At 34.9% G+C, this 25,911-nt stretch overlaps 1 protein-coding gene across 6 annotated transcripts in view; it reads right to left on the bottom strand.

Annotated features, from left to right (window-relative positions):
• The window catches only part of EML1 (EMAP like 1), a 125,451-nt gene that overhangs the window by 22,347 nt on the left and 77,193 nt on the right, over positions 1 to 25,911 (bottom strand). For 4 of the 6 annotated variants that reach the window (XM_062576459.1, XM_062576462.1, XM_062576457.1 and 1 more), the window contains 7 exons: positions 25,332 to 25,464; positions 17,166 to 17,300; positions 11,907 to 11,935; positions 10,555 to 10,581; positions 7,262 to 7,391; positions 3,187 to 3,336; positions 967 to 1,036 (listed from right to left, as the gene is read on the bottom strand). In XM_062576459.1, coding sequence (XP_062432443.1) covers positions 967 to 1,036; positions 3,187 to 3,336; positions 7,262 to 7,391; positions 10,555 to 10,581; positions 11,907 to 11,935; positions 17,166 to 17,300; positions 25,332 to 25,464 — 674 coding nt within the window. The remainder of the gene's footprint in view (positions 1 to 966; positions 1,037 to 3,186; positions 3,337 to 7,261; positions 7,392 to 10,554; positions 10,582 to 11,906; positions 11,936 to 17,165; positions 17,301 to 25,331; positions 25,465 to 25,911) is intronic. The other 2 variants (XM_062576458.1, XM_062576461.1) reach the window with 1 other exon arrangement.

The raw sequence follows: 25,911 nt of genomic DNA, 5'->3' as shown, positions 1-25,911 counted from the left end.
CAGCCATCAGCCTCTCCCTCTCATTGATCATAAGCAGGGAAATTGTCCTTAAATCAAAAACACCCCTGTACCTCAGGTATAGAAATGGCTTTTATATAAGATTATATACCACCTTCTCCTCAAGCATAGGTATCAAACCCTTATAGCTTATTTCAAAAATATAATGGTGAGTAACTGTACTTACAAAGTTAAAAGAATAAAGCCCAGAGATTTCTCAAACACACAACAAAATTTTAAAGTGAGTTCATCTTACTCAACTAAGTTATCTTCACATAAACCTTGTAATGTGTGACTGAGATTTTATTTTCTTCATTTACACCTAGCTAGCCTATTGATAATCCTTTTTTAAATCCTTCCTTATAATTCTTCTTCGATGACATCTACCAAAAATTTTGCAATAGCTTGGCCATAGAATCAACTAAGCAACCTTTTCCTCTGCTTCTATCTATTCTTTCTCACTTATGTTAGGGGCAAGAACCATCTTCTGTCTGACTGAATTCCTACCTTAAAACCAGGCTTCACAATGGCAAGAATAAGAAAAGATTCATTTTTCAGTAAATAACCCAAAGCCATTCTTTCTTGTGCTTTGTTTTTGGCAGTTGTGGTCAGAAATGAACTTGTTACTGTCCAATTAAATCTCTTCTGCTTCTCCTTTTCCTTTTCCCAGGCCCCACTTCCCTCTCAGGTGTCCCCTCTAGGGCCAGCGTTCCATGTCTCTTTGGGAGACTAACTCCAAAATTACCTTTGGTCTGTGTAAGTAACAGAAGAAGAAATGACTGAATGATCCTTGATAATGGGATTGGCTAACTTTGATATGCTGCAAAATATATTCTCAAGTGAAACTGTGTTTGTGCTCATTCCTAACATTTAAGACCAATTTAACTGCAATTTGAAAACTAAGTATCTTCTTGGCAATATATTCTTGTGAAATACAACAAATAGTATGCCAGCAAAGGGGTCACTCACTTTTCCATCTTTGGATGTACCTGCAACTTGACCTGTTGCTATAGTGATCCTATCAGGATGGACAGCTAGGCTAGAAAAGAAAAACAAGAAAAGGTCAAACTTCAAGCTACTGATTATATTTCCTATTATACTTTTGCTTGAGCCTGTAATAAGTAGCCTTTAGTCATAAAATACCTAATAGATATGTAAATTTAATATACCTATTTATTTAATACACCTATAAACAGAACCTACAAAACAATTTTCATGCTCTCTTATTCAAACTGTTCCCTTACAAACAAAGCAGTGATTTGCTTAAGCCCTAATACCTCAAACACATATCTATACCAGCACCAGTGTTACTTATATTGATATTCACCTCATCTATATTTAGATGATTGCAATATATATGGAGTTTACAATTTGAGCTAATTATCTAGCTTTAGATACCTCGCATCAGAGTGGGTAGAGATCTAGTCAGTACAGCCCATGTAGTCCAGCCAACAATCCTCCAGACCAAAGAGACACACCTACTCAAACATAAGACAAATTGCTCTCTAGACTCTACTGACTGTACTGTCCAGATATTCCAGGACTCTTACAAGAACTTAGATATCTAGCTAAGTTAGACACCTGCAATCAGGCAAGATGATTCTAATCGATGATATTTTTCCAGAAGAGGAAGGCAGTTATTAAAGTCTGAGCTTAAAAAAAAAGTCCATCATCTTCTCCCTAATATTTTTTAAAAGGTAAAAAAATTCTTTAGTAAGAATGAACTAGGGTACAGAAATTACATCATCTGATTCACAGAAACAAAATTGAGATTTATAAAACTGATCAATAACTCATGCCTCTAAGTATAAACAATCTCAAATTTGTATTTAAGGAATGCCTGGAATATAGTCTACATTTGTCCTAAATTCTATCTCAATTCTTTTTTCATGGTAGCTCTTCATATAGTTCTAGAAGCAAAGTGATGTGCAAAATGAACAGTGGCAATAATTCATTCAGCTTTATAATGCAAAACTGTATGCCCTTTCTAATAAACCTGAATGCTCTGAAATATCTACAGAGTCAGAAAATTGGAAGGAAAGAAATGAGATGGAACAGATCCAGGTTAAAATCTCCCTGTAAAACAACTAGATTGTATGAATAATATGATTTAATGAAACATGCTCACAGTGCAACCAGATTTGATTATCAGTTCTATTTTCGGCTTTCATGGACAACAGGTGTTTCATAATGCCTAATCTAAAGAAGGGACGTCAAACTCATTTCACACTTTAGGGCCCATCAGATAATCCTGGTGCTTGTTTGAGCTGCACCCAACAAGCAGACAGATACTGTTCAGATAAACCGTATGTTTATTTATATTGTGGTTTACTGCTACTGATACTTCCTCACACCTACCATTCTCTAAGCTTGAACAGAGCTAATCACTTTGAAGTCCAAGCAGGCATGTCTGCATGACATTAGGCTGTATGAACAAACCAGAGCGCTCCAGACTAGATTGCAAGGTGTCTGCCATGATATAGACATGCCTGAAGACTTCCAGGAGGACTGTAGATGAGATTAAAACCGTTTTGGTTATATCCAGTTTGAAGGACCTGTATTTATTTGGCACCCTGACCTAGATGAAGTTGAATTATTCAATCCTATTTACAACAGGGAAGAGAAGCATGAATGTATAAATACTAACAGGTGAGCCTAAAGAAGAAATTAATGTCAAATTATCCTAAACACAGATTAACGAAAACGAGCAGATCTGCAGGTCAGAAGTCAGATTTCTACTCTTCCGTATGCTCTATGTAAACAGTAAATATGGGACAGAGAAAGAAGTAGTCATTTGGACATCATCAATAAGCCAAATTGCACATAGATACATCCAAACTAGCTGTAAAGTAAGTAGCACAGCACATATGGCAGCAGAGTCTTCAAGGTACGTTTCCAAGCAAACACAGGCTCCCTTCAGGTGGATACTTGGATATCTTAAAAGCCTGTGCCATCATGTCCTGACAGTAGTCGTGTCTTGTGCTGACTAGAGTACAGCTATACTGGGCATTCTTTCTACAACTACAATCACAACGTCATCCGATTGTGCAGACTAGCCATCAGGCACCAGCATGCAACTCAAGACTTCTAATCGTTAGAATTCTCTTTCGAAAGCTATACACAAGAAAGGGCAAAAGATGAAGTCGCAGACACTATTTCACGAGAAAAGAAGTGTCACAGGAGACTCACCACTTCACATCATCATTATGACCGGTGTAATGTCTCTGAAGCTGTTCTTCAACATTGAATAACACAACTACCGATGCAATGAAATACACAGTTTCACCCGTTGGAAGGAGATACAGATTACTGCGGCAGTCCCGACCCCTATATCCATAGCTAGCATGTTTGTCAAGGTACAGTAACATTACCTAAAAAATAAGCATGTTAAAAACAAGTAAACACAAAATGCTTTTCTGTCATTGCTATTTCCTAATACTTGGCATCTCTTGAACACAGCTATATCACTTGAAAGCCCCCCCAAAATTCCCTACTTTCATACAGTAAAACAGGTAAAGCATTTCACAGTTTTCTATATAACATATAGAAGATAAATGATAATGGAGACAGTGACAGGATTTTGACACACTACCCCTTTACTATTCCTTGGAATTTTATATAAGCCAGACAAAGGCAACGCCAATTTTGTCCCATGGGTATTTACTATTTACATTGGTTGTCCCTAATTAAAATAAAAATTTGGACTTGATGCAAACACTAATAAGTTATTCAGTACCTCTCCTGCATTATATCAGGACTGACTGCATTATCCTTTGTTCTGGGTGACTGACTTCATTATTCTGGTCATTACCAACCAGATGGACATAAAACTGGAGAAGGGTTACATCATACATTTCAATTTATTTTTGTAGTATTTAAAAGGCAGTGGCCCAGATTCTGATGCTAGTCCTATCAACACTAATCTAAAATTAATCCAGCAAAATAACTGGAATTAATCCAGAAATAATCTTATTCAGACTGAATGTTAATTCATCCAAATTATGTAGTTTTATTCTTGTGAAAAGTCATTAAGGATTGCACCTATTCCAGCTTACCCTTTTTACGGGAACAGAAAGGAGTGGTATTAGCTGAAACTTGGCAAAACGGAACAGCATTCTAATTCACTCAATATGGAGAAACTGGCTGCAGCAAATATATATGTATGTACTAAAACTGCAATTATAAGATATTTAGAAGAGATTTGTGCTCTGTTCTATATGGTCAAAGATAAAACAGGCAAACTAAAATACTCATGTTAACATGATCCAAGAAATAAGGATAAAAGTAATCTTATTTCTAAAATACAAATTTAAAAAGCAGCTTGCTGATTTTTTTTTTTTAATAAACTCAAGTGGAGGTAGTTGTTCATTTGCAATGCTGCATACCCATCCCTTAAAAATGTGCAGTCAAAAATCCAGCTTTTAGACACCTAAAGTGAAATATTTCTGCTAAAGTTTCTTCAAGTTTGAGACATTCAAATTTAAAGAAATGAAACCCATAAATGCCTTACAACTGCAGATAACCTACTAGGAATATCTAATTTGTATGCAAAGATAAGTTACTAGTTTAGTTGCAGGACAATCCTTGATTTGGTCAAATTTATTTTCTTCTATAAGGTCAGATGCTATTATCAATTGAAGCCAATATCATAATTGCCTTAGTACAATAACGTAAAAGCAATTTTCTAATGAACTAGCTGTTTAAATTGGGATTTAAAGCTCTTTTAAAAAAGTTTTAAAAAAACCCCAAAGCATTATATACACCTTCATGTCTCTGTGCATAAAAATAGCTGTTAAATAGAAAACATACATTCTTTAGAGAAAAGCTTTCTTTCCCTTCCTTCCCCTTTGGTTCAATGCAATGCTGCACTCAACTGCATTCCTACGATTTCTGTTGTCTAATATTTAATCTCTGTCAATCAGTCTGCTCAGATTTAAACACCTGGGGTTGATCTCTCCTTCCGCTCCCAATCTCCCACGCCGAGACCCGGCGGCTTCAGGGGCTCCCTGCGGAGCGGGCACTTCAGCGGCTGCGCCCTCGCCCTCTCCTCTCGCTCGGCCGCTGCCTTCGCCCAGACCTGCGGCTCGCCCGAGGAGCTGGCGACCGGCAGAGCGCTGCAGCTCTCCGCTCCCCCCTCGACAAGGCCCATCGCCGAACTCCCCCGCGGGCTGCCACCGGTTGCCATCTCTCCTCCGACGCCCTGTTTCTCTGTGCCCATTCTTACGCTACGGGGCATCGCTGGTGGCAATCCCACCGCCAGGCTGCCTTCGCCCACTACAAAGCTCTTTGCTGCTGCTCCAGTGCTGTTACCCTCCTAGCAAACAGCGCGGCTTCTCCAGCTTTACCGAACCGAACGCCTGCAGCATCAGTTGCTTTTTTGCTGTTTTTGTCTTTTTCCTTAAATTGTTTTGCACTGCTGCCTCCAGCTTTTCTTCTCATCATTCTAGCTGGCCAGCTGAGAGGGGTTTTTTTTGTTTTTTTTTAATTCTGTAAATACCTAGTCATTGGCGTAACTTTTAAGTATGGATATCATGATTAGGCTGTATTACAAAGAAAATAGATCTGAAAAAAAAATTCAGCAGGTTTCTTTTTCTTTTTCTTTCTTTTTTTTTTTTTTTTTTTTTTTTGAATTATGTTTCCTCTTCAGTAACCATTTAACCATTTAGGGTTAGTTTGAACTTTTTATTCATTCATACCTTTTTACTGATAGAAAAAAATTATATGTAGGATTCTACTGGGTGTACACAAACATGTGAGAGAACATATGAATATTCACACTAAAAATAATATTTTGCCTGGCAAATCTATAAGCAGCTAAGGAAGTGTAAGTGAGAAATTAGTGATAGGGAATTTATGACCTACTTTAATTATTGTTTCCTATAATAGTCTAAAATGTTAAATTCAGCTTCCCTCTACACAGTGCTAATGACAACCTTTTTTGTCTGTTTATTTTTTTGTTTTAGTAAGCATCCTCACACTTTCGCCCTTATCATTCTTATATGAGCAAGGGGCCCCTCACAGCAATCTGAAGACATCACTCAGTCTTGTTGTGACATGCTGAAGAACTTGGACAGTGATTAGACAGTAGAAAGCTGCAAGCAATATTTATCACTTTAATCTCAACCATTTTATTAATTTGTGCTATTTAGTTGTTTCTTTTTTTTAATCCATCTTCAATTATTTCTGTATTTATTATCTCCAGTTCCAGCAGAGTAGGCTAGAGCTCATAGGCTCTGTTGCAATAGGAATAATAAAAATGGATAGTAAATCTGTCATTAATCCTTTAGAAACTAGATGTGCACATTCTGAAACCACATGTAGTTCTATTTATAAAACTCAGAAAAGACTATTTGCAGTTTGTCTTCTTTCATAGGAAGACAAAGCAACTTCCTATTTGAGACCAAAAAAAGTCTCTCCTTAAAATAGAAATCCTTTGGAAGACTTCATCTGTCTAAAGATAGTGGATATTGCAAATAGATTCAAATCTTTCTCTGTTTATGTTTTATCTTGACTCTTCTATCACACACACTAAGATTATAAAAAGCAAAGTCTGTCATTACTTTTTCCAATAAAGAATAAATTTCCTTATTATATTTAACATTGAAATGCAAAACCTTCTATTCTATATGTAATGAAACATTTCTTTTTTAATATTAGAATTCTATATGTATGTCCATTCATATATACAGAAGGCAGTAGAAAATTTAATTGTTTGATATTTACTGTGCACAGCTTAAATTCTAAATGAAAGCATTAATTTATATGTGATATCTATTAAGAATTACATTGCTAAGCATCTAACAGTTGCAAAATGCTATTTGATTCTGGTGTTATCCAAGTATTAAAGTTGATTATAGTATCCTCTAAAGGTCAGTAGTGCACATTTTATAAAATACAGTTTAAAATGATAAATTGCTAATGAGAATCAGTAAAAGACGGAAAATTGTTTTATGCATACTATAATTAATAATCACAGCTCAGTACATTCTTACAATATGCCTAGTTTGATCTTGAGCTAATTAGCATATTTCAAACTTAACCTTCAGGCAATATTTAAGCAAAATCTTCCTTAAGCTGCTATCTTGTATTCCACAAAATACAGCAGCCTCAGGATAAACACCTATTTGAATGACCTAATACTTCACTAAGGAAATGAACTCTATTAAAAAATCATAGTTTTGCTACATTCTAACTCTAAAAGTTATTTTAAACAAATCATTAAGACACGATTATTTCCAGTATTTCTCCATCACAGCAAGGATACACCCATTCCAGTTTAAGCCTCTTGGCTGGTAGTTCTACTTTTGCTTCCAAATTGTAAGATTCCACTTGCTCTTTGGGCATGTACATGGTAACAGGACGTCCACGAAGAAACATTTTTACGTATCCTTCCTCTACAAAAGGTCAGAAATGTTTAGTGTTACACAGAAAAACATAAGTGGAGAACTCTAGTGCTTCTCCATCCCTTCCCACTTAACAGTTTGGTGGGTTATAATTATAAAATAACATGCAGTCTCAAATTTACATAATAAATTATGCATCTTTTTAAAAAAATAATCATAGACATTAAACAGATTTTTTTTAAAACACACCAAGCCCTTTTTTTCTCTAAATATTTTGAACAGTAGAATTAGAACTAAACAATATCAGGAAGAACTACAAAACTGAAAGAATTGAGATCAAAACTATTCTTTTTGTTAAAAAATAATTTTGTGTTAACATCTTTTTAAACACTAAAAGTGAAGGGGAAAACATCAAAGATTACAATTAACGCAGAAATGCCACTTAAAATTATTTTATTTTTTAAATTCAATATTTACATTGGAGCATCAGCATCTAAAGTATTTTTTCGACACTCAGTTGCATTCTTTGCATCTCAGTGTAAAGATACACTTTACACTAGATACACAGTGTTAGAGATACATCCAGAATAAGGAACATAAACAATTAGTAAAAGGAATCATGCTGATGTACATGCAAAAAAAGAGTAAGTGTTTAAGAATTACTAAACATTGAAAAAGGAATGACAACACTGACAGCACATTATAGAAAGGAAAATGACATACAGGAGAGAAGCTACAAAAACTGAATTGGCTCACAGAAGTAAACATTTCTAGGAGAAAATACTAAAAATAATGTGTTGGGCTTTTAAGAAATATGTTTGGGGGAAGAGAAGCAGGGATTAATAACAGATCTGGAAGTACTGACTTGGGGACTTCATGGGGCTTATAAAACTAGGTGATCTGGGAAATGCCATGAAGGTCTGACTAGGACTTTTGGGAACTGGCAAGGCCAAAGAGGGTGTCCTGTGAACTTCTGGTGAAGTTTGTCCAGATTCAGAACGTGCTGGCTCCTGCTGCTCCATCGGCAGATCAAGGGATTCAGCCTTGTTCTCATGCGAATCAAGCAGTTTTGGAGTCAGTGACATCTGTAGAGTTACTAGACAGAATAATCGTGGGCACAGAGGAAATGGGAGGGCAAAAGTAACAAAATCATGTAAATAAAAAAAAACTTATACGATCTAGGTCTTTTAAAATTATGCTATGAATTGTTAAGTATCATTACCAACATACCATTTTTTTTTAATTTGAAAACTAAGGCACTATTTGAATTTGAAAATAAGCACACATTAGAGATCCTGACTAAATGAATTAAAAATATTGGCAAAACAAATAAACATCATAGCTATGTTGTACTACATAAATATGTGTATTTTGCCTATATACTACTTCATTTGGGAAAGGTATCTAGTTGATCTGTCATAGTAAAGTTACAGCTAGGGCTCAAAAAAACCCCATAATTTACAGAATTCATGCATAAAACAAAAAGAAAAAAGGAAAATTTAACATAATTTTTTTTTAAAGCACAGAACAATAATGGTGACAGATGGTTGGAGTTCAAGATGCCTGCTAAAACTGCCAGAATACTGGAACTGTTTTTAAAAATCTGCTCTGATAGATCTGTAGTATAAAATAAACTATGGAGGTTTTTTTCCCCTGTATAATAGTAGAGCATTAAAGTACTGTTTGTACAAGCATGTGGTATCTATTTAATGAGCTTGAAATATATGCCAATACTACTAATACTGGTATGCTAGAAGTTAATATATTTTCAGCAGTGACAACTCCTAACTGTGTTTACTAAAGGCATGGATGGAAGATTTAATTCACTGAACTGCCTTTGTCACCAGAAACGTATCACGGGACTCATAAAACTTGAATTTAGACATCTACTATAGAAGCATCCACATCTGACCGAGTCACTCAAAGCTCCTTTTTAGAGTCAGCAGGGAATAACAGACACTTTGGGAGGAATTCATCACATGTTGTTTAGATGTTTAAAAACAAAGTATATAAATCGAATCTTCAAAATGACTATGTCTGTCTGCTAACTATAAAGAGGAACTTAGGATGAACAGGCCAGGAGGAGAAATGTCTAGGTATTTATGTCTAAGTTTTCGTAATATTAATTTCATCTATAATGACTGATGCTAGTAACATAACCAATCCACATCCCTTTTCATTTAGTTTTTAAGACAGCAAAGTTCTCTATGTGAAGATACATAGATATAAAGACAGTCAGCAGAAACTACAAAGACAGACCAATGGTGACGTTTTTAAAGAAATGTATCTTTTACACCTGCAACTTTGCAAAATTTCAATTGTTGTTGAAAAATATCAGTTAAAAATGTAGAATCACTGAATTGGAATAAGATGATGCATGAACACTAGTAGGATCTGCAAAGGAGATCATTACTGATTGCAGGCATAAAAATCAAATACATAGAGCTAGAGACTCTTTCAAATACTTTGTCTTGAAAACAAACATCATCTCTTTGTGAAATCTTAAGATTTGTTGCAAAGCTGAATGATGCTGATTAGTACAAAAACTATTAGGAATAAGCTGTCTTTAAAAAGCAAGACAAACCTGTGATTATATCACAGATATAAACATGCATCAAAGATGTGCATATTTACACTACAACTTAGCTACAGCTTTAGAAACCATTATGATATGTTTTAACAAGTGTAACTCTGTATTGTAACACCGAGCAAAAAGCACAGAGAAATTAGTTTTATGCCGAGGTCTGCTTACTCAACATTCAGAAAACTCTAGAGTCTACTCAGTATAAAAAAGCAAGGGAAAAAATATCAAGGCGCCTACAAGCGCATGTTAAGCTAACAGCAAACCAGCCAACAAAGGGGCATATTCTATATGAATTTCAGCAGAAGTGCAGAACACCATTTCAAGCACAGTGAACATCCAGGTGTTGCCATATAGCTCTCTCAACATATTTTTTTCTAATTCAAATTCCTCTGAGAAAGTCCACACACATCTAAATTATAACCCATTATTAAAGTGCAGCTGAGGGTTATAATTCAGTAGATGGTACAATAGATGGTGTAATACTTTTTGCTTTATTCAAAAGAAATGGAAAAGGTTTGACATTGTAAAATGCATGTAGAAGTTATAAAACAGCTGTTTATGCATACAGCTTTTACCATACTAGCACAAGTTTTGCTTCGAGAGCTATGAGGTTTTGGAAGTGAAGCCTACCTTTGCAGTGTGTCACACGGCGCTTCCCTTGTGATTACAGAGACAGAGACAGAAGGGCTAGATAAAGACGTGTTTAGGTACAACAGGCTCACTAAATACCTGCTCTACCGGCGGTCCCGTTGTGTTCTGCTGCAGGCTAACCTGTCACTTGACAAAACACTGAGCCATTCCCGTTCAGTAGGTTGGGTAACTACAGTCAAAACTCTATTCCTCCAGCCAGCGGCTCCAAGTGTTCTTTGATTGTTAAAATATTATTTGGGCTTTAGTATGCATCTACACGCTAAAAGTAAGTATTAAGAATATCAAGTATATCTTTCTTAGAAACAATTAGTAATTTCAGTGAGAATTTTGTCTGAACGAGAGGCGTAACCGTGTCACATATCTTTAACTACTGATCTTTATCTACTGGAAAATGCCAGAAGTTTAACAATTCCAAATACCTTTGCTTACAAGGTGCTAGGGGAGAAGAAATACTGCATGACAAAAATATATGCTGCATGAATCAGTTTTCTTTCTCTTAAGTACGGCTTAGGAGCTTTGTTAGATGCTGATCCAACAAATGGATGCTGACCCAAAAAAATGAGGTTTTCTACCTTATCAGTTTAATGTATAATTACCTTTATATAATATAATACCTTTATAGAACCATATATGGAAAGACTATGATAGATCTGATGAATCAACAGGGTTTTTTTTTACCATCCTTAAATACTCAGTCCCTTAATCTGTAATTAGAGAGCTTTTATTTTAGTTATTTTGGGTTTTGTAGAACATAAGTGGCTATGTATACTATTCAGCTTCATATCTTCATTGAGATTGTTTAAAAGTTTGTATAACTCTAGTGACAAGACCAAATTCTACTTTCATTTATATCTGAAATTTGGCTTTTGAAATCTTGTTACAGTGACACAAACAGGAAAAAGTGCAATAACTTCCAAATTAAAGATAGATTTCCAAAACCATAGTTAAAACCATTTTTTTTATTTGTAATTTAACAAATTTGATCATTGGGACAAATGTAGAATTCTTTTATTTAATATGATAGTGTCACAGCTGGAACTTTGCATATGTTTTAATTAACAAAACATCAATATTGCTGTGAAAAACAAGATATATTTGGGGTGGGAAAACACATCCTTTTCTTCTTTGTCTTCTTTCAAAGAATCCTCACTGTAAAATAAGCCCATTGGCCCCATAAAAACTAGAGCAAACTGACCAACTTTTTAAAAAAATATGCCAGCAGTTGCCTGTAGGTTTCACGCTTAAAGTCCCAACACCACTTCTTGGACATCCACAGATAACTGTGATAGCATAATAGAATTTATCTGTTTAAAAAATTTAAAAGTTCCTACCTGCACTGAACATTGGTTCCTTCGGTTTGCTGTGAAAATAATGAAAAAAATACATTTAAAAAGTTTGTGCATACTGTACATGTGAAAGGTAAAAATAGTTTACATAATTTTGTAATTCATTTATTTACAAGGTAGATCCTCATGCAGACACAATAAAAGCAGCATACATTGTGGCTCCTTGATGGCAGATGCTAAAACCCATTTTACATTCAATTCCTTTTACATCTCATGACTACAGATTGTCGCCCATTAACTGCCAGATCTTCTTCTTCTACAGAGTTAGTTCAGTTATAGGAGAATATGGGGAAAAAAAGTAGGAACGCATCCTTAACTGTAAAATCTCTATGCACGTGTGTGCAGGCCACTACATCAGTGCACATGTAGGTGTGTGTTTGCTTCATGGCTTTGTTCCCTCTGGCTTTAAGGAGTTAAATAATAATAATAATAATAAAGTTTGGTGCCTTTCCTAAGAGTTTACACAAAACATGGAACTGCCTGATTCTTGGCTGGTTCTTGGTTGATAGTAGTTTCGATAAAATCCAGAAAGCCTCTGAAAAGCACATATCCATTATCAAAATGTTTCTTCTTTCTCAATGGACTGAAACTAAAGTTGCTTTGTCTTACTGTCATAGGAAAACCCTTTGGGAAAACCTGAGGGGAAAATATACCATGTGCAGAGAAGGAAGAGAAAGAAAAGATGAGTAGCAATCTAGGTAGTACTACAATAGTCAGAAAGAAGCAATCTTTTCCAAGAAACACAAGTGATTTGTTTTCTTTATCCTTTGCCCTTTTACGATTAAGCCTGAGGATGTTGCTTCTGGTGAAACTTAATAGGGGCATAAAGGTATCCATATTAAGTAGTTATTTTTATTTCAGTTCCATTTTATCTGTATTCAGCAAAATTTATAAAAACTTATAAAATATGATGTTCTGTGTTTCTTAGTGTGATCCCAGAAGGGACGAAAACCGTATTATTTTTAACGGAGGAACACTGAACACTGAAGGATAAATCATCCATCGAGCTTTAATCCTGTCTCCATACCAGTCAAAGAGGATGACTAAAGTGTCCTTTTCTAAACAGAAGTGGCAGATGAAGAGAAGACAAAAAAATGAAATGAAACAGGGTCCTTTTGTGTACAGTATTTCTCAGCATAAAAGAATCTTTCTCTACAATAAGGTTGATATAAATAATTTTACACTATTTTCTCTCTTCCCTTAATTTGACACTGTTATATCAAGAATAATAATTTTACTTAATGATAGATTTACTTCATGAATTCTACTGACTCTGCCCACCAGATACAGTATCCTTCTAAAATACCAGCCATGAGATAGCCAAGCATCGAAACTCAAGCTGGCCTACATAGGCAATCTCATCTATATAAATAGCGTGATGTGTTGCCATTGCTAACACCAGGATTACCTTTCTTTATGAATGAAGATAGTTATAGAAAATAAAAGCTTTATGGGATGGAGCAGTAGTCAAAAAGGCTTCATTATTAGAGACAAGAAAGCCCACTTAGTTCTGAACAGTCCATGATGACTTATTCAAACTAATGAAACTAATGTGAAAGGTTGATTCATGACAGCAATAAAGTACCTCACGTGTACTTTATAATTACACAAACCCTAACCACATACACAGCTCTGAGCTCCTAAAACCTGAATCACTTTCCACCTCTCTTCCCCTTAAAAAGGCTTACTCCTTCTCATAGTGATGGGGAAGTGAGACACCCCAAAGCAGTAAAGGAGTAAAGTAGTAAAGGTCACCTCCTCACCCCTTCTTCTTAAATATCCTTTTAATATCTTTCTAAAGGACTATGTTTTTGTACGCTAGCCTACCAACTGAAATTAGCCATACCACTCCATCCACTTCAAAAACAATTTCATAATTGCCTTTTTAGACTCCTGACATGTGTTCTGTTGTAAGCGTCACTTATAGACCAGATACGACGCAAGAAAATGATAGGGCTGTGAGTAGCTGGTTAGGTAACACCCTTCTCCTCACTCTTCCACACATGCAGTTACTTTTAAGGGGACAGCCTTAGCCCCTAACACACAGAATCATGCTCATTTTGACTCTGATCCCACGACACACTTTTTAAAAAACAATTTGCACAGGGCACAGCTTCAACAGGAAGCATGAAGCATGTCCTTTCCCAGCCTACTCCATAGGACAAAGACACTCCTCAACGAGGTGAGAGCTCTGGTTTGAATGCCATCTGGTTGCAGGTGATACAAATCAGGTCCTCTAAGACCTGGGAAAATTCTCTTAACCATAAAACTCTTGTACCAATAGCAGGACCAACAATATTAGCTTCAGCTAAGGCAGTCTAACATGTGCTCTCTGTTAGTTCCTTGGAATAATTGCATAGTACTTAAGCATTGCATCACTTGTGCTTTGGACATCCTCCTTGAGTACAAATTAAGTGATTTCTGATCGAAAACGTAGCCCAACCCTTTGTGTCCCAGCAGCTGCAAAATTACATTACTGTTACATTTCTATTAGAATAGTATGAAAACATTAAAAATGTAATTTACTACTGTGATCAATTTTAGACTGGAAAAAGAATTTTGCAGATGATTAGTTAGCTCATGATGTTTTTACTTCTCAGTTAGCTTGGAAACCATCTTTTCAATTGTTCAGTGTCTATATAGCTGCTAGAAGTCATGTCTATTATTATTTTAAATGAACTACACTAATATGCTCACCTTATTCCTTTAGTAGCTTTGTTACATAAATATAAAATTAATTTCAGAAAATTATCATCTTATACACATAGCAAAGACTCAGGGATATCCTGGAAAAAACAGATTTTGCACAGTACTATGTTTACTTTTTGACAGATATAATTTCTGTTGAACAACATATGCAGACTTCATCTTTTGGGGACCTGCTATAATGCAATTTTTTGCATAAGATAAAATACATAGAAAAAGACAATGCAGGATCCTCATATGTTTGCTAAATATCTATTTAAAAACTATAGTAAATTGGAAATGAAGTAATGAAATTTCACCAGTGGTAGGTGTACTTCCTGCACATATTCCATAAACAAAAGCCTACACACCTAGTTATAGAAATCTGTAATTTTTAATAGAAAGGTTCCTTTAATTAAAGAAAAATTTGTTCTGTTTATATAAGCTTTTTTGAATGAATGAGGTCACAGTGTAAGATCTTGTTGCTACAGTTTGATATGGGCAATAGAGTAGGAAGTTAAACAGATAACGCATAGAAGTAAAAACTCAGTCTTAGGTAAATTCATCAGCCTCAAGAGATCAGCACAGAAAGTAATAGCTCTTTAGTAATGAATTCAGTGAGACAATCCAACTGCATAAAGTTATGCACTAGTGCAACGCTCTGCAGAATTTGCAGCTTAAACTAACAGCAAGCTTTTACCTTCTCACCATTCCCCTCACTGGTCAGTTTTCTTGTCTAATTTCACCTTTTACTTCATCCCTATGAATGCTGATATTTGGTTCTTTCCTTCAACAGTATTCTATCAGATGTTTTAAGACAGACATTCTCCATGCTATAAAAATCTGAAATGTTTAATAAAATAATTTCATCTGAATTTACACATGCAGCAAGAGATCTAAGAGTCCTAAGAAATCTAATAAGAGATTGTGTTTCCTTTAAAAGGAGCATTTATTTAGCTATTACTTAAGAGTTATGGCAAAATGTTTTTTGCAATTATATTTCAGTCTTAGAAGAAATTTAAAGTCTAGTTCTAAAAACTTGCTGGGGAAAAAAAACAAACTGCATCTATTCAATACCATTGCAGCATTTTCTTCTCTGTTCAAAACATATTTGTTTCCAGAAGACAAATGTTATTTGTTGTTTATAATTACTTTACAAAAATTTAATTTTAAAAAATCATATACTGAGACAAAGTAATATTCTGAGAAGTTCTAGAAGGCCCGGATTTATGCCAGTTTATAAAGGCTCATGCATATCCACAGAAGCACAATATCAAGACAACTTTTGGCTACCTTTTTAGTTTATCAAAGGAAGATAATTAAATATTTGCACAACATTTTTATAATCTTTTTTCTGACTATATTCTTAATTTTTCATTGTGACAGAGATAGCAAATTATAGAATAAAGTTTCATAAATTTTGCATAATTGCTTTTTTGCTTCACAGCTGAAATCTTAAGCAAGGAAACTACCAATAATTTATCATCTATATTTAGGCTGTCCATCAGTTCACAACAATCCCACTCACTCCCCACGTCTCTCAAGGGAAGATGTCAAATGGATAAAAAGAAAGGGAAAGAGGAAGAATTACCGGACCATAGCATTGGTTCATAAGCAACTCAATGACTCATACAAAGGCTATGATGTACAGATAAAACAGATGCATTATATGATCCTTCTGTTTCTTATGGTCACAACATCTGCAAGAAGGTGAAATGGTGTCATCACCTCCACTTTATAGATAGGAAACTAGAATACCACAGAGATCAAGTGAAATGACCAAGAGCAAAACTGTCTAGAAAATATGGAAAAGAATCATCTCCCAATATAGTGACTTCACCACAAAAATCAGTCAATGAATTAGCTGTCTGTTCAAGACCACCCTAAGCCTGAAGCTGCTGAAGTAGACATTTTGTTCTTTATACTCAGCAGTACAGAGAAAACAATACTAAAACAGAGTACCTATGTGCTAATACAGAAATACGTATTTCTTTATTCCAGTCTTCTGGATATTACTTGCATTTAGGCCTCGTTTACTTCTCATCAATCTGACTTAATCAATGATGGCATTGGTTAGAAGATATTATTACATTTCAACTTTTCTTTAATCTGTCATTTGCCATAAAAATGTTTTGATAATGCCATAAATTCCCATACCTCAGCCACTTCTTCACACACTAACATCTTCAGAAAACAATTTTGCTTAGATACTAGATGATTTCAGACCATACATTTATAGGTATGCCAGGAACTTGAAGACTAAGAGAAACCATCGAGATAATGGAAAAAAACATAGTTAAGAATTACGAGCTTTTTTGGGCAATTCAAGATTCTCATGTTGCTCACGGTGTAGACATAAAGCAAACATTTCATTTAAACTTGAAAAATGGTTTGATTTAAAGTGCTTTAAACTACATCTTTGTCCAACGGGTGTAGTGTAGAAAAAACAAAACCAAAAACACAAACAAAAACACCTTTAGTACTTGCGGAACTAAAGAGACTAATCTCATTGTTAGGGCAGTAGGTGTAGAAAGGAGATCAACTTTTAAACAACATTACCTTTCACTGTTCTTTTTACCACTTGAGGAACTGCTGGTGGATCCCGTGCGGTTACGACTCCCCTTGGAGTCCCCATAGCTTTCCCGCCGACCTCCCGGTGACACACGCTCGGCTGAACTGGTTCTCTTAACAGTGCTAATAGAAAAAGGATCACCTTTTACAGCGGTACTAGTAAAAGCACATATTTTTATGACAAACATTTCTGACAAATGTATTAAGTGGAATGCTGACTCTAAAAATGACTATATCTTAAAAGTTGAATTCTTTTTTCTTTCTTTTTTATTAATTTTCAGGTTGATTTGGTGAAAAGCCTACCTAAGAGTTTTGCTGAGTATTTAATACAAGAAAGACTAACATACTACTTTTTTCTTCATCAGAAAACAGCAGACGGGCTATATCAGCATCATAAGGTAGGCTGAAAAATCTACTTTCCAGGTAATACATTATACTGTTGAGGCAGAATATTCAAAGGTCACATTTCAAATCTTGGAATACTGCTCCAAACTTCTGGAGTTGGCAGACTTATTTATCTCTGCGTTCAGAATCAGTTATGCTGTGCTTTAAAGCTAGTTTTAATACCCCCCACCCCCCGTGAAATTAATGGAGAGCTGGTTTGCAATTTTTCATTAGCTTGGTAAAAAGGTATGTTTCCTACTTACATGTAGGAATGGACTAGATTCCCCACATTTCCTGATGAAGTGTTTCCTCTAAGGCTTAAATCCTCCCTTTCCTTGCCTCCCCCTCCTGCTAGGGTACCCATCAAAAAGATCCCGTGCAACTTTATGGCATCGCTTAACCATCCAGCTCCCTCCAATTGGAAAAGACAAGCTGAACACGAGCAGTTTTACCGAGCAGGTAAATAGAAGCTTCCCCCCCACCATGCCAAGCTGGTGCTGTTCTCTCCTCCGAAAAAATGGAGCGGAAAAGGCCGCTTTTCCAGTAACATTCCCACAGCTCCTTGTGGCAGCTCTCCTCTCCCAGCTCTCATGGACACTGATGATTGCTTGGAAAGTCACACCAACACCCATGTGACCCTCCCCAAAACTCAAAAGCAACCCTCCCAACCCCAAAACTTCAGTTTTTCTATGCTTGCTTCTTCAAGCCTCATCCTCATCCCAACGGTGAGGAGCCCGGGGACAGCCTGGGTACTATCAGGCTCATCGCTCCAGGTCTCTGTGAGCTCTACGCAAAAAACAAAACAAACCAAAAAAACAACAAAAAAAATCCTGCCATTGACTCTTCAATCAATGTCTTGAATTCAAATGATTAAGTTGAGATTAAGAATACTGTTTTTGTGGAGAGACTGACACAAGAGCAAAATGCTAAGTTATGTACAGGGACAGAAAGAAAGAAGTTCCTAGGAGAAGGGAAGTGGCAGCAAGGAGAGTTTAATTTTGTCTTGACTTCAGAAATCAGTGTTTCCTAAACTGGCTTAAGATGATTCAAGTCATCTTAAAGGACAACTGCATTAAGAAAACTTCTCCAATAAATTAAATAGCTTACTGTTAACATTTAAACGTTCCCTGCCTCTCATAATATCATCCAATTTAATATTATTCTAATTTAAGAATAGAGCTCTGATACTGAAAATGTTTATGCCACATAAAATATCTTTATTAGCATGAATTCTTCCACTACATTATACATACCACTGGATAAACATCCTGTCTGTGTGTTTTTGTAGGGTCTAATAATTATTTTTGCTTCTTTTCTTTGACCAGGAGAAGATGATGCAATATTAGTGCACATTAAAAATTAATGAAAGAAACGACCAAATCTTTCTAATGTTAGAAAAACTGTAAGTTATAGAAGTGATTTCAATTTAATTTTAATACTGCTTATGGTTTCATTTTTATAGCTATCAACATTTAAAAGACAAACTAATGGATAAAAACAAGTGAGACTGAAGGCTCGGTGTAACACTATCTTCTTTTTAAAAAACGAAGTCTCATTTCATAGTGTCAGAACTACTTTTACTGCAATAGAAAAAGATCAAAAAATTTTAAAACCATTTTAAAAAGCTATTGAAATCACAGAAAATATACCTCTAATTTACAGAGTTCTAAGAGTATAACTGGATTCGAGAATTTGGTTTCCATATTAACTTTATGGCATTTTCAATCATTTAAAAAGCTAACATTCAGTAATGCTATTTTTAGCTTGTTTAAGAAAGCAATGTTGCCTAACGAACTATCCCCATAATAAAAATGATGTTAGAATGAGAAAATCGTGATACCATGATAGGAATTATTATCATTTAAATTTTGTAAGACACTGAAGTATATCAATGATAATAATAAATATTAAAAATGTATTTCTGGAAATTTTAAAGATTGTAATAATTTTTACAGTTAGGTTCTACAGTGTTAACGCGACTACCAAAACAGTCATTTCCTATGTGCTGAACCAAAACAGAAAGGAAAAACAACAGAGCTTTAACACTACAAAGCTATTAAGGATCCCTCACCTTAGAGCAGGCTTTTTCAGTTTGCATGCATTGAGAAGATTCACAGACCTGCTTATCCAGATTGAGAGGTGCGTAAACAAAGCAGAATAAAAAGTGAATGCAACAATAAAATGTGGAAATAAGACATTAAAAACAAACTTACATTAAAAGACATATAAATGCATGCATTCAAGATATGAAGTAACGTGCAAGAGTAAACACCATAGTGTTTATTGACACTCAGTTAGATGTTTGATCATTTCAAACCATACATTTAAGAACATCAATGTATCTTTGAATGACAAAAATCTTAGCAATGTTTTGTATACACTGACCATTTCTAAAGCTACTTTGGGGGAAAAAAAATCAAAGAGGCTATCTGAGGAAACAAGACAGATGATCCAGCTAGAAGACAAAAGACTATTAACAAAGCAACAGTAAGCACAAGAAACGAAATCCTCATATATACATACATATACCACTGCATAGCATGAATGTTTCAGATGGTTGCATTACTGAATTGTGGTGAGCAAATCTGGCCAAAAATTAAAGGAAAAAAAAAAAGAAAAAAAGCCTTAATTACCAAAATTTTTTAGGCAAAAGGAAAAGCTTCTTAATAAAATGAATTAAAAAATAGTGCACAATGGTCTTAGATAGTAACTGATATTAATATTTTGAAACTTGTCTAGCACTCTTTCTGACACTCATTTAATTCAATTAGAATAAATTCAAGAATACTATGTGACTTTAATTTCATTTTGCCTTTAAGCAAAGTGCACTAATAACTTTAATTGTTGGAGATATAGTAAAGTAGAATAATGATTTTGCCACTCAAAGTTCAATGGAGAGAGATTTTTTAATTTATATCCTTTTTCTCCTAAAACATTATTCTTGTGAGTCAAGTGTTAAATAGAAGACTTAACTGAAGGTTTGATACCGCGTTTGTGTGTGTGCCAGTTACAAATCATTGTTGCCCCCAGAACAGAATGCAGAACATTAATTCCAGGAGACTGAACAATCTCCTAGGGGCCACGGGTTTAGAGTTTAATATGACAAATTCCTATTCTTCTAAAGTATTTTATTCTCCTCACAAACAAAGCTTTCTGTAATGTTCTCTTTGTTCCAGCTTCTTCCTTTTGATCTCCATTCTCAGAGTTTTGCACCATTGTAATATTTTACAATCTTCTCAAGAAGAAAGAATGACCGATTGTAGTCTTTTGAAAGACAAAGTACTGTCCAGCCTGTAGTCTGCAACAGCATCCCTACTGGGAAAGGTACTGTCTGCATTCCCCTCCTTACATTTGTTCCTTTTTCCTCTCAACTGCTGGAAACAAAGCTTTCCTCAATCAGCCATAAAAATCTAGAATTTAATTGGGAACACAAAACATTACTACTGTGCACTGGACAAATTCCAAACACAAACTTAACATTAAGCAGCAAACTTCAAGCCACATCACATCTGAAAAGAAAAGTGCAGGGGGAAAGGAAAGGAGAGTTCTATTCATGATACACAAAGCTCATCCTATTCGGAATGAAGATTTCAAATAATTATTCTATGCACGAGGTTTGGAATGATAATATGGCTCTCTTCATAAAGCTTATACCCAAACACTCAGCCTAATTCCTGACTTCTACTTCCTAAAAGTACTAAATATATTCAATTCAAAATCAAATCCTCAGCAAAGGCTTTTTGTTTAAAAACAAAAGCCTTTAAAACACTTTACAAATGCAGGTAATTCTTGATTACCAGTGTCAGGTGACTATTCAGTCGGTTACAAAATCATATCAGTTCTACGTTAGCCAGCTTGCATCTGGGAGCATATAGCTGTGTTCACATGGCACTGCATCACATTAACACAGTAGCGCAAGTTGGTGCTGGACCAGAATTTCTGATCCCACTATTAACAGCATTGCCAGGATTTCTACCTTGCATTGCATGACTACTGCATGCATTTATAATCTAATCAACCTATATTTTTTATTTGTACTTTTGCTCTATTCGTGTAACTTTGTCCCTTCCTTACCTTGGATAATTGCGTATTGACTATATGAGGTCTGAATACTGAAGGAGGTTAGCGCCCTCAATTCTAATTAAAGTCAGAGTCAGCTGAGGTTACTCAGCACTCTGCAAGATCTAGTTCTAATTAATATATTAGCCCTTCTAACAGTCTAGTGCTATCCCATGATGCACACTTCACCGATGGAAAACCAATATGCATGGAGGTTAAGTGATTTGCATAAGGTCATTGAAAGAGTAGGTCGCATAACTTGAATAAAAGCCTGGTAGTTCTGCTATTTCAGCTTCAGGCCTTTTTTTATTACCTCCAATTTTATATTCCTGTCAGAAGTCATTTCCATTTCAAATATTAAATGGAAAATCAGAAAATGTAGTGAACTCTGAATCACAGCTTCTTGGTAATCCAGCAAAGGAGACAAGCAGTATACCAACCTGCAGGTTCAAATGAGTTAACCAAATCATTTAAATATAGCTATTGTATAAAATGAGATTATGTATGTAGACATATCTGTAAGTACATATATTTCTAAACAGTGGAATGTATAGACGTGCACTTGATTCCTGTGAAGATTATTTGCATATATTTATATACGTATGTGTTGCAAACAGTTTGAATGGACAGAGAGATGCTGTTTCAATTGACTGTCATACACTTCCTAATCAAAATTGTAAAGTGTCAGAGAACGAAGAAATCAGTTGTTTTATTTATCATCACACTGAGTAAAACAGTTAGGAGGTCAGCTCCATTGACTTAAATCTTTTTGCTTTTTTTCTTGAAAATAAGGTCACAGGTCATAAGAACAAAAACCCGAAGAAGGTGTTTTCTACTATAGTAATTCTAACAGATACTTGTAATTATCAATAGCAGGACAATGATTTAAAAGGAGATTCAGAAAAAAAAATCTTTTTTTTTTTTTTTTTTTTTTTTTTATTTTACATCAGTTTTGCACCTCTACTGCACAGGAAAAGTGTTAAGAGTTTGTAAATACCAAAGTTGTCATTAAGTTTTAAAATATCTTTGAAAATTCAATATAATTTAGAGCCGTTATGCCACATTAAAATATTTTGGACTACTAGAATACCAGCATTACAAATTAGCAAATATTTTGGTATCAGTCTATAGGAAAAGCACTATAAAGACATGACTGTTTTTGCAGAAATCAGAATTAAAAAAAAATCAGAACTAAAGAACAGTTACTTAAAACTGCACACCATCTATAAACAGGTCAACACTAAGTGAAGCTTCTTAGCACAAATATACAAGTTCTACTACTTAAATGAAAATATTTTATCTTGCTGATATATTTCCATTACTGTTATATGCATACACACCTACAGTTCTTGGATGTAAAAAGATCCAATATAAATACAAAGTATGAATGGATATAATTAATTCATATTAATGAATATTCATCATAATGATTTCATATGCTTGACTATTTGCAAGTAAGCTATTTGGAACACCTAATGAATCATCTCTGAATACTGAACTGTTTGAATACCGTTCATTTGGAATATAATTTATGAAAAATACAAGAAACTATCAGTTATTTTAAGATTCATTATCAAAAGTTATTAAAAGTGGAGAATAATTTACAATAGAAAAACAGATTTTCACAGTAACTCATTGGTGAAGTCATTAACAACTGACTCTACTCATCTCAAAGTATATTTATATGGAAGGCACAGAAATATACTTTAATGTAATTTAATGAAGAAACTTAAAAAATAAAAAATGTATATCAAATCCAACAAACACTATTTTAGTCTTTGAAGGGAGTAATATTTGCTCATATTTGCATTACTCATTTAAAGAATGCCTTAAGAAACAGTTTGCCAGAATTCCATAGGACCTGGATTTGTAACCACTTTTTTTAAAACATGAAATAATTCTGCTCTTCCTAACTTTAAAGCAGTCACTTTTACTAAGTGTCCTTTTTTAACAGAAAAACTGTCCAAGCTTTCTTTTTCTCCCTCAAACTGAATATACATTTTTATATTACATATTTAAAGCCCCTTCAGTCTAGCCCCTTTACATCAAAGGGAAGGGATGGAGCATGACAAAAGGACTTCAAAATCCATATTGGGTGGAAGACTTTTCTTGTACAGGAACCAAGACAGTGAACAAAATGCTCCCTAAGGGCTTTCCCATTAGCTCTGAGGGCATCCAGAAAGGAGGTGGGTGAGGTGGAAGGGCTGCAGGAGGTCACTTATCTTCAGGGATCCTGAGCTATGATAACGCCTAACATGAACTATGTTAAGGACTCTCTGAATGGAGAAACCACAACTGTGGTCTTAACCTGGATTTGATCCACCCTAATTTGGGGTGGAATGTCCTATGCCGAACCTCGGAGAGAGAGAAGAAAGAGAGAGCGCACACACGCTAACAGAATCATACCCTTTGTACACAGATGAAGGGTGTCAACATTTGTGCTTTCTCTTTTATTTTGTAACTACCATGTGAAACTCACTGTTTTATTAGCGGTAAAAAAAAAATAACTTGTAAAGAATAAATTTTTGTAAAAACCTATCATATACAAAATCGTTCCCCCTTTTAAACACTAATAAATTTTCTTTTTAAATGGCAAGTTTTTTCAGCCACCTTCGAAATTCTGATACCATTATAACCATTTACATGGTATTTACCTTCCTTCTCTTATCTTATGGGCTGATTCAGCAGCCAACCTGCCAAACCTGCAGCTGCAGTGAGTGCCAGCTCATGGGAGCCCAGTCCCATTTGTGTGAGGCTGAAACTACTAGAGTGTTTTCCAATTTTAATCCTGCATGGTATAGCTTCTTTAGAGTAACAAAAACCAGAGTCTTCTGGAAAATCAGACCCCTTCAAATCAGTAACAGTAGTAGCAAATCCTAGGTCACCACCTCCCATTTAAGGAGAAATCCTTTTTACAAAACAAGCATCAGATCTTATCAGGTTAATATTATCCTCTCCACAACTTGCCTTCCTCAGGATTGACAGCATCATCACTATAAAAAGCTGAAGATGACACATAGCAAAGGAAATTTAAAAAAACCCACATAAAATATTTTATTATTTTTTATAGGCAAATAGTACAGCAAATTAACACCACAATAACTGTCACGTGTAACTTGAACTTGCTCCACCCAACCCATTACATTCTTTATAACTTAGATGTATAATGAATAAAACATGCACATACGTAGCCTACTTAAATTTATATATATACACATACACAAACACGCACACAAGAAGAACTGAGATCTTTCAGTACTTTTTAAAGGACTTAAATACATGTTAACTGCAAGATATTTCAAAAGGGATGTTTTCACTGGCATAAATATGTACTAAACACAGAATTTTCCCTCCTGAGAATGTCTTCCATTAGCTATTAAAAGAACCTTTGCACTACTTTGTGTATCATTTTGTGCAACAATAGAGCAGAAATGTTTTATTCTCTATATGCAAGACTGTATTAACAGGAAAGTAATACAGAAACCAGTAGACCAAGCACTGTGTATTTTTTTCAATATTTATTGAAAAATTTTAATTAAACTAAGTAAGTTTAAAAATATCTTAGAAGGATTTTCATCTCTCTTTTTCTTTTTGAACTAAACATTTAGATCATTACTTTGAAAGTGAAAAAAACTGCACAACTAAAAGTTTAATAATGAAGATATACTATTTTCTCAATTTACAATAATAATGTTTCTAATATATGCGCACCTTTTTGCTGCTGGTGATACAGTTTCCTTCCTGGTTCCTGATGGGGAAGGTAAAGAGCCACTTGGTTTCTTTGGTAACACAGTTCCATTATTAACAGTAGTCCTTAAAGGCAGTGTTTGTACCAGTGGTCTTGCTGTAAAACAGAGGATGAAATTATGGTTTTCATTTTTCTTTTTTCCTAAGGATACAATATTACAACATTTAAAAAGGTCTGTGCAGCAAGCCCCTTGTGCTTCACTACTGCCAAATTCCACTAAAGATGAGGGCTTTAGCACGTAGGCAAATTATTTTTATTTATGATGATATCAATCAGATCATCTCCATATTGCTTAAGCACACAACTCTATAACCTGTTCTCATCTGTAAAACTCTGTTCTAGCTCTGTGAGCTTACTGGTAAGAGCAAAGACAGCTGCTGTCACCAAAAAACATTCTGCTCCTCTGGAAGAATATTTGTGAATTGCTCATCTGGACAGTGTTCAGAAAAAAGTTAGAAAGGAAGGCGGGCAGCCATCCAAGATACTCCCACTCTTACCTCTCAATGCCCTAGAGCATTTTACACAGGAAAATATTCTATTAAA

Source organism: Rhea pennata, chromosome 5 (genome assembly GCF_028389875.1).
Source record: "Rhea pennata isolate bPtePen1 chromosome 5, bPtePen1.pri, whole genome shotgun sequence".
Taxonomy (NCBI): Eukaryota; Metazoa; Chordata; class Aves; order Rheiformes; family Rheidae; genus Rhea; species Rhea pennata.
Note: the sequence above shows the minus strand (reverse complement) of the source record. Positions and strands in the feature narration are given on the sequence as shown.